The following is a 10248-nucleotide window of genomic DNA, read 5'->3' on the forward strand; positions in this document are numbered from 1 at the left end:
TCTCTGGTGATAGAGATTTCTTTTTTCTTAGTGTTATCAGAGAACTTTTTGTTTATCTGCTGTAGAGTTGAACATATTCTGCCTCATATTATAGTTGTGTTTTTCCACTTACATTTATACTAGATTGTAAGCATCTTGAAGACAAAGACCTTGTTTTTTTTTTTTAACTTTTGTTTCTCCCACAGTCTTCTGCATGGAATAAACATTTGAGATCAATGATTGTCCTATGAGTTTATGATTGAAAATTATGTATGATTTCTTAAGTGGAAAAACTACAGAAAAAAATTAGGAAACATTAAAAACTAATCAGTTCTTGAGAGGACACTGGTGTGCAAAATTATGAGAATTCTGAGTATATTATGAGCAATCATTCAATTCTCTTATCACCTAACATATTATATTTAGTTTCCAGCAAACTTTCAATAGAACAAAACCTGCTTTGTGTTTTTTAAAAAAAAACAAACATGTTTTTTAACAGCTTTATTGAGTTATAATTCACCTATCATAAAACTTACTCATTTAAAATGTACAATTCAGTGTTTTTTATTGTAGTCCAGAGTTGTGCAGTCACCACAGTCAATTTTAGAACATTTTCATATCCCACAAAGAAACCTTGTAACCATTAGCCATCACTCCTTACCCCCATCCCCATCCCACCCCGCCCAAGTCTCCATTCCCAGGCGACTACTTCTGTCTTTGTAGGTTAGCCTGTTTTTGGATACTTCATATAAATCATGCAATGTGTAGTTTTCTGATACTGGCTTCTTTCACTTAGCATAATATTTTCAAGGTTCATGCATGTTATAGCATGTACCAGTACTTTAAATTATTATTGAATAATATTCTATTGTATAGATATACTACATTTTATTTATTCATTCATCAATTGATGGACATTTGGGTTGTTTTCACTTTTTAGCCAATTATAAATAATGCTAATGTGAACATCCATGTACAAATTCTGTGCAAACATATAACATATGTTTTCATTTCTCTTGGGTATATACCAAGAAGAATTGCTGGGTCATATGGGAACTGTATATTTAGCCTGCTAAACTGTTTTCAAAGTGGCTGTACCATTTTGCATTCCCACCAGCAGTGTATGAGGGATTCACTTTTTCTACATCCCCAAGAATACTTCTTACTATCTGTTTTCTTGATTATAACCATTCTAATGAGTGTGAAATGACATCTCATTATTTTGATTTGCATTTCTCTGATGGCAATTGTTGTTGGACATCTTTCACATGTTTATTTATATATCTTTGGAGAAATGTCTATTCAGACCCTTTGCCCGTTTTTAAATTGGGTTTGGCCTTTGGATTTGTAAGGGTATTTCTATATTTAGGTTACAAATCCATTAACAGATACAAGATTTGCAAATCTTTTCTCCTGTGGGTTATCTTCATTTTCTTGATGATGTCTTCTGATGTGACTTGGTGATGTCTTTTTATGTGAAGTTTTTAATTTCAATGAAGTCCAATTTATCTATTTCTTTCCTTTTTTGTTTGTGTTTCTGGTCATATTTAAGAAACCATTGCCTAATGCAAGGTCATGAAGATGTATGCCTATATATTCTTCTAAGAATGTTATATAGTTTTAGGTCTTACATTTAGATCTATGGTCTATTTTGAGTTAATTTTTGTGTGTGAAGTGAATAATAGATTATAAACATACATTTATCTAGAACTTAGTCCATGGCATGTTTCCATTTATTTTAAGCTATAGCTTTTTTTTTGTTTGTTTTTTGTTTTTTTATTTTGAGACAGAGTCTCACTCTATCCCCCAGGCTACAGTGCTATGGCGTCAGCCTAGCTCACAGCAACCTCAAACTCTTAGGCTCAGGAGATCCTCCCGAGTAGCTGGGACTACAGAGATGTGCCACCATACCCGGCTAATTTTTTCTATTTTTAGTAGAGACAGGATCTTGCTCTTGCTCAGGCTGGTCTTGAACTCCTGACCTCAAGTGATCCTCCCTGTTCGGCCTCCCAGAGCGCTAGGATTACAGGCATGAGCCACCATGTCTGGCCTTACTTAATGTTTTATATTGAGGTTTTTTTGTTGCAATATCAGAGGTAACCAGTTATGTAGATAGTTTTTAACTGAGGTATTGAACAGTCAGAATATCTTGAATATTTGAAATCTATATGTGATATAGGAAAATTGCTTTAGTCATTAGAAATTCCCTTATCAGGTTTTTAAATCAGTGTTCCTTTAAAAATCATGTTTATAGATAGAATGTGATTAGACATTGAACACAACTATAATTTTTCATTAAATAACTATGAATATAAAATAGGTCCAGTAATATTGATTCACTTTTGTTGATTTATTCTCTTTTGGATTGATATTTTATATTCATATTTCTAAGCAAAATAGTAACTTTAGAATGATTCTGTTAAAATTTGCCACAAAAAGTATACAGGTTTTGTTTGGCCTAAAAGTAGGAAGTTATAACCAGCAGCACGTTATAAAGTACTAAATCAGTTGTTCAGTATAGGTTAGTTATGCAGTACTTCCTACTTCAGCCAAGTTTCTGAAATTGTCTGGTGTTCTTCCAGGCAGACTCTGATTTGAAAGGTAAATCTTTTACTATGGTGGGCTTTCTCCTAAATTTGTTAGACTGTTTCTCACTCTGGAATTCTTATGTTTTTATCAGGTTGCAATGAATGTGTATGAATTATCTTCAGCTGCTGGATTACCTTGTGAAATTGATCCTGCCTTGGTGGTAGCTCTTTCCTCACAAAAATCAGGTAAAATGCATTAGTAAATATTTAGTATTCACAGTTAAAATTACCAGGGCAACATAGATAGAGGTGTGATATTTATCCATTTATTCAAATGCCTGCTTTATATTAAGCTTTTTTAAAATTTTGCTTTTAGTAGTTGAAACATTCAGGTGCAGAAGAGCCAAAGATACCTGCCTTCCCAAGCTTTAATGTTATTAGCAGAGTCATCATACAGATGATATCTAAGCTATACACTAGATGAGATTACTAAGGCCATTTAGTGTATGTAGATGCAGCAGTGAAGAAGATCAAGGTGTGAGCCTTGAGCTACTCCAACTTTAAGAGCTTAGAGAGTAGAGGAAGAACCACCAAAAAAGAAACTGAGAAGGGGAAGGACCACTGAAGTAGAAGAACACCCAGGAAAGAGTAGATTCCAGGAAAGTGGAAAGAGAATCAGCTATGTAGAGTTAATGAGTGACACTGACAAGATCAGTGTCAGTGGGGATTTAGGGGCAAAAAGCTGATTAGAGAGGACTTAAAGGAAAATAGCAGAAAGGAATTGGAGAAAATAAGTATAAAACAATTCTCAAGAGAGTTTCCTTGTAAAAGGGAGCAAAGAAATAAAATTATAGTAGATGGAGGTAGGAGTAAAATCAAGAGGATGATTTTTTAAGATGGGGAGGTAACACCATTTGTATGCTAGTGGGAAGATGATGCAGTAAATAGCAAAAAATTGATATCCAGAAAAGGGTATCCTATTTTAATTGTACTAAATTGGACTAGAGTTATTCACAAAAAGAGTTTGTGCAGTGTTATGTAATATTAAACATTTAGAAGTTAAGGCCATCCCTTTAATATGTAGTGCCCAGAATGCTCTAGATATTTCTGGATTTGTCTACAAAGTAAGCAGCATTTCATCTGTGGTACTAAAATGTCCTCTTCTACCTCCTTGAGGCAGTAGCATGGTATTTGACTGAGTACATCTCTGGCTTTTTTCTTATGTTCAATTCTTAGTTACATGTGCTGATGAATAGTGGGGTAACTAGAGGTTCTCAGGTGCCAAATAAGAAGTCAAGTGCCTAGGTAACCCATGATTTGAGTACATATTACAATAACTATTTTAGAAAGGGTTATGTTTGAAAGCTTTAGGGCAATGCTAGGTATTTTCGTTCATGACTAGTTCCTTTTATCTTCTAAAATAGGTTGAGAATCCAGTCTACTTTCCTCATTTATATTTTTTAAATAGTAAACTTCAAATCACATTCATATAAATTTCAGGGAAAAAATTAAGTATTTTTTCGTGATTTTGCAGAATAATTTTTGAGATAAACTTTCTGAACTGCAGTACATGGAGTTTTCTTGCAAACTAGTAATTTCTCATTAGTTTTCAATTAGGAAATTTTAGGATTCCAGTTACCCTAACTATATTTTTTGTCCTATAATCTTATGAATAAAAAAAGTAAAATTCTACTGTACTGTTTTATTAGAGATCCTTGAAATATGCCTAAGTAGTTGATAATAGCCAATAGTAATGTATATTGTTTCTACTTTAGTCTATATTTTTTGACAAAATGGGAGCAGTTCTGTAGAGCTGTAGTAAAATATTTTTACTATTTCAAATACAGTAGTAAACAAATTTTACTTAAAAATCTGTTTCATCTAGTTTAGATGATCAAATCTTAACTAATCTTGAAGAAATATCTTGATTTTATTCTTAATTTTTCTCCCTTAGAAAACATTAGTCCAGAAGAAGAATATAAAATTGCCTGCCTTCTCATGGTCTTTGTGGCAGTTTCTTTGCCAACACTGGCCAGTAACGTGATGTCTCAGTACAGCCCTGCTATAGAAGGTAATAGTGGTTTAAAATTGTTTTGGCAATGGAAAAATTGTGGGTTTTGATACAGTAGATACTTTTGAAGTAATTGATATTCTTTTATAATAAAATACGACTTCAGTTTTGCCACTTGCTGTATAATGGAAAGGTAGTCTGTTCCCTTTCTCTAAGCTCCAGTTTCCTGATATGTGAAAAGTGAGCTCATGTGCCTGAATGTGTATGTGGTAGAGCATAGTAAGGGAATACCTAACTTGTTGGATTACTTTAAGTATTGAACAATAAAATGTTTGTCAAGCTGCTGCGTACTTCTTTTTTAAGTTTTGAAGAAACTATAAAACTGATGTATGATTGATTTTAAAGGTTTTTGAAAGTATTTGCCTGTTTAACACAGACATGATCATTCGTTGCTCTCTTGCTACGCTATTTTTTTTTTTTTTAAAGAGACAGAGTCTAGGCCAGGCACCATGGCTCACACCTGTAATCCTAGTTCTGTGGGAGTCCCAGGCAGGAGGATTGCTTGAGCTCAGGAGTTTGAGACCAGCCTGAGCAAGAGCCAGACCCGTCTCTACTGAAAATAGAAAAATTAGCCAGGCATCCTGGCCGCATGCCTGTAGTACCATATACTTGGGAGACTGAGGCAAGAAGATTGCTTGAGCCCGGGAGTTTGAGGTTGTAGTTAGCTATGATGACTCCACTGCACTCTACTCAGAGCAACAGAATGAGACTCTGTCTCCAACAACAACAAAAAAAAAAACAACTCTCTCTCTGTCACCAGGCTGTAGTGCAGAGGCCTAGCTCACTGTAACTTCAAACTCTTGAGCTCAAGTGATCCTTCTGCCTTAGCCTCCTGAGTAGCTGGGACCATAGGAGTACACCATCGTGCCTGGCTAATTTTTTAATTTTCTGTAGAGCCAAAGTCTCACTATGTTGCCCAGGCTGGTCTTGAACTCCTGGCCTCAAGAGATCCTCCTAGGTTGGCCTCCCAAAACACTAGGATTACAGGCCTGAGCTAACATGCCTGGCTCCTTGCTGCACTATTTTTAAAAACACTAGTCTTCATGCAAGTGAAAGAAAGCAAGTCATGTCATGTATCAGTTCTACTTTTAATCATGCCACTGTTTATGTAGATCATGAAGTTGTTAAAGATTTGCCTTGTGTGTATTATTTGATACTTTGGGGGTCACACAGAATGTACACAACCCTATTTACACTTTCTCAGGGCACTGCAACAACATACATTGTTTGGCCAAAGCCATCAACCAGATCGCTGCAGCTTTGTTTACAATTCATAAAGGAAGCATTGAAGACCGTCTTAAAGAATTTCTGGCGGTATGTATAATCAAATAACAAAACTTATAAGATTTTATAAAGAAAATTAAAAATCATGACTCTGAGATGTAAGAGTAAATTCTCTTTATTTTTAAATTTTATTTAGTGTCCTCTAATGGCTTTTTCTTTTCTTCAAGTTCTTTTCTCAGGTATATGAATTTCAGTCTTCTTTTAATTTTTTTAATTTTTTATTTTTTTTTGAAAGGAGGAACAAGTGAAGGTAGGGCATTAAAATTAAGGAGCAGTCAGTTTATCATGTTTTCACCTTGAACTGAGAAGTCTCTCCCCCAGTTCTAGAGCTCTGCAGAATATGACCTTTTTTTCCCTAATGTGATATTGAGACTGCCCTTGAAATTTTTCTAGGGTTTGGAAGAGAAAACAAAGGGAAATCAAAGCAAAGAGAGAGATTCCTTCCAAAAAGATATATTTTACTTATTTCTATTTATTTCAAGAAAGACCATTAATGGTGACAAACTCAACAATAAAAATACTACTCCCTACCAAAAGAGAGTATTGCTAAATCCAGCCTCAGGAAATATGGCTCTTAGTTTCTACGTCAGTGTAGTTCTTTCTTTCCTATATCAATGTAACTTTTTTCTTATATTACTTAAAGGAAAGATGCACTATGGCTTAGTGAACTCTAGAATAGTTGCTTCTTTTTCAGTTATAAATCGTTAACTTTTTTAAAATTTATTTTTTAATTTAAAAAGCAAATACAGTACTAACTTGAGAAGAAAATAGTTCTACTTCAGGGAAAACAGTATTAAAATTTAAAAATTTTTCTTACCATTGGCTTTATTTTCTTCATTCGGGGCTTAATGTCCTAATCTCATAGTGTTCCTATGAATTCAAGTCGAGTGTGAAATTGTCGTCTTATTTGGGAGCTAAGAAATATTATTTTAAAAATCATTTTTAAAAGCAGACTTGTTCTGGGAAAAAAAAAAAATCAGTTTTAAAGACCAAGCAGAATTATTTGATTACATTTATTATCTTTGTGTCTCCTTATACCTTAATAACTATATTAATGCTTAAATCTTAAGTATCTAAGCCCATCTTATTTAATTGCTCATTACTTTATAGTACTGAATGAATGGAATGTATTGGAAGTTTAAGCATATCAAAAATAAACAAGTAACTGATGAACTTTTCATAAAAAAACTCACTTTATATGTATGTGTACTTTTAAGCTTGCATCCTCCAGTTTACTGAAAATTGGCCAGGAGACAGATAAAACTACAACAAGAAACAGAGAATCTGTTTATTTACTGTTAGATATGGTAAGTCTCAATTTTTACTAACAACAAAAAAGTTCCAGTCATTCCTGAGAGTCTCTTGGCATTTCAGTGATTAAATAACTATAAGAAGTACTTTTTTGATCCCTTGTGTTCACTCCACCTAAGCCACACACTTTATAAAAATGGCTAAAAAGACTGACATCACTCCTATTTTGCCATTATGGCAATGTCAGAAAACAGCAAAGTCAAAGAGATTACCATTAACTATAGAGTATTCTTTTATGAACAGTTTTTCAACCTGTTGGAAAACACTTGGGCCTTATATTTTTCTAGTGTATCATTTTCAAATCTCTCAGTTTTCTGTGTTTTTTTGTTCTGACTCTGCCCATCTAATATAATTTCCTATAATTCGCTATACCTAGTAAGTTCCTTCTCTGCAGTGTCTGTGACCCAGCTGTACTTGTTTCTACCATGCGGCTCTTTCCTCACTTAGAGTCATTTCCCTTACCTGCACCAATCTGTGTCTATACTAATGACTCAGCACACTCTGTAGCACGAATCTTTTTCCAGATAGTCTTTCCTGTTACTCTGTCCTACATTAATCTTTCTTCCCTTTTGAACTTCTCTAGAATTTACAGCTTTCCATTTAATGATAGCTGGTCTTATGTTTGGTTTTGCTTTCTAGCTTAGTCACTGGTTCCCAGTTAGAGCTGATGGTATAGACTATCTCTTACATGTTTTTGTATTCTCTTTTATGTCTAGTGTATTGTTGAGGGCCATGAAAATGCTCAATATGTTCCTGTTTATTTATTTAATTGAGAAGTACCACTTTTTAAACATTTTGATAGAATTCACTGTGGTACATTTATGATTTTAAAGTAAAAGGAAAATAACTTGTCTATTTCTAATAAAAATATATAGAAATTATGGCTTACTAGTTGTCTGTATTCCCATTATAAATAGCTTGAATTTTGATACATTTTTGGAATTTTTCAGATTGTGCAAGAATCCCCATTCCTGACAATGGATCTTTTGGAATCTTGTTTTCCTTATGTCTTGCTGAGAAATGCATACCACGCAGTCTACAAACAAAGTGTTACATCTTCTGCATAAAATATCTACTTATTCAAGACAAGCACGCATTTTTGTTGCCTAAGTTTTACCTATAAACTGTGGAACTGTTTTACCTTAAGGCCTGAAAAACAGTTTGTGGATTATAAATTTCTTTCATACGGTTGTATTTTCTGACCATTGGTTTCTTAATATGGTTGTACTACAATATACTTGGTTGATTTAGGTTGCATATTCACTGAATTCACTGAAATTATTCCTATAATTTTAGAGTATCATTTGTTTGAAAAGCATACATTATCTACATGTTTTTGATATTTGATAATGAAAAAAATCTTTGCTTGTTTTATTTCTGAAAAAGAATTGTATTTAGTGATTATTTTAGATAGTGATATTATAGCATTCATCTGTGTGTAAATTATTTCATATAGGGAAGAGTTCTGATCTGTACCTATGGTTCTTATTGAAAACAAAATTGGATGTGCATTTCTGTGATGTTACGAATACATTTCTACTTTATTTTGAAACATTTGCCAAACTAAATACTGTAACACTGTATAACATTAAAAATGTTAAAGGACTGCTTAGTATTAGAAGCAGATCGTGTTTGAAAATTCTGAAACAGCAGCATATGTTGTTGCTTGTATAAAGCCTAGTGATAATTTTTAGACTAACTTCCATGGTGCCCCATTGGCATTAGCACTACCATTGTACCCTGCTGTATAATAAACAATCTTAGACATTTATCAATTGTTGATACAAATGTTAGTCCCTAACCACTTTTTATATGTTTTAAATTTTTGAAATTCAAGTGTACCTGCCATAACATAAAATAAACACTAGACTGTATCACACTTTGAATGATTTTTTTAATTATGATCCTTGGAAATTTATTCAATAACATGAAAGTTTTAGTTTAAATTTAGTTTAAAATAAACTTTGGTTTTGGAATGTCTAAGTACAGCATTGATACCAGGCCAACTATTACAATTTGTTTAAATGTTTTGAAAAACATTCTACTGGAAAAAAAAATAAGAAAATAAAATTACATGACACTTTTTAAAAATTAAGAACTAAAAGAAAATTTGTGTGCCATCACCTTTCTGATTGCATCTATAACTAAATGGAGAGAGTTATTTAAAAGAATGGGAAAAAATTGAATGATCATGAAACTAGTGAGAATATCACTGAGAATTGTTACATCGGTCACTAATGAATGGGAAAGACATAAAGGACCTATTGCTTGATGGTTGGCATGGGGAGGGTAAAGCAGTTCATTTAGTTTGAAAACTAACCAGATGTTTTGCTCTTTGATTGACATTATAAAGACTTTCTCAACAGCTTTGTATCTGGATATCATAAAGAGCTTCTGTTGTTCACAGCTTCCTGTGTATATACTGCTAACTTGAGTTACGATAAAAGAAAGCTGTTGTGAACTCAGTTATAATGGGTTTTTTTGTTCAGATACAGAGAGTAGAATGGAATTGAGGTGGCACAAGATTACCATACTACTATTTTGCATATGATTTGTCCAGTCTATATATAAAGCAGGGAATAGTCATTATCTGTTGGAAAATTATCAATGATTCCATAAGGATTTTCTAAAAGGGAAATTTTAAAATGGAATCATTTTAGACCTGAAATAGCCTGATTACACAGTGAATAGTTGAAACTAAGATTTAAAGATTTAATGCTGTTTGTTTTAAAATATTAGGATACTAGAGTGGTAATAATTTTGTTGGCAATGATATCTGAGAGGTAAAGGAGGCATTTGGGTATGTTCACTTGGGAGTAATATGTGAAAGGGCATAAGTATGTAAATCAGCCATTTTCTACCACTATTAGGCCAAGAAAAGATCACCCTTTATTTAATAGTCAACTGAAGTTTTTCTTGTCCAAATATTTTTCTTGTACACCCAAACAGACTGATTGACTGATACATTATTTGTTCGTTACAGAAAATTTTTCTGCCAAAAGTTGTGTGGAGGGGTAATTTAGAAGAAAAAAATTAGTCAAAAGTAAATTGACAGCTACTATTTTTTAACATTTT

At 33.1% G+C, this 10248-nt stretch overlaps 1 protein-coding gene across 2 annotated transcripts in view; it reads left to right on the forward strand.

Moving 5' to 3' along the window:
• NCKAP1 (NCK associated protein 1) overlaps positions 1-9014 on the forward strand; it is a 98818-nt gene extending 89804 nt beyond the window's left edge. For both annotated transcript variants that reach the window (XM_069491864.1, XM_069491772.1), the window contains 5 exons: positions 2660-2753; positions 4462-4578; positions 5783-5892; positions 7080-7169; positions 8124-9014. In XM_069491864.1, coding sequence (XP_069347965.1) covers positions 2660-2753; positions 4462-4578; positions 5783-5892; positions 7080-7169; positions 8124-8240 — 528 coding nt within the window. In that variant the 3' untranslated portion in view covers positions 8241-9014. The remainder of the gene's footprint in view (positions 1-2659; positions 2754-4461; positions 4579-5782; positions 5893-7079; positions 7170-8123) is intronic.
• Positions 9015-10248: the final 1234 nt, after the last annotated feature.

This window comes from Eulemur rufifrons, chromosome 1 (genome assembly GCF_041146395.1).
Source record: "Eulemur rufifrons isolate Redbay chromosome 1, OSU_ERuf_1, whole genome shotgun sequence".
NCBI classification, from domain to species: Eukaryota; Metazoa; Chordata; class Mammalia; order Primates; family Lemuridae; genus Eulemur; species Eulemur rufifrons.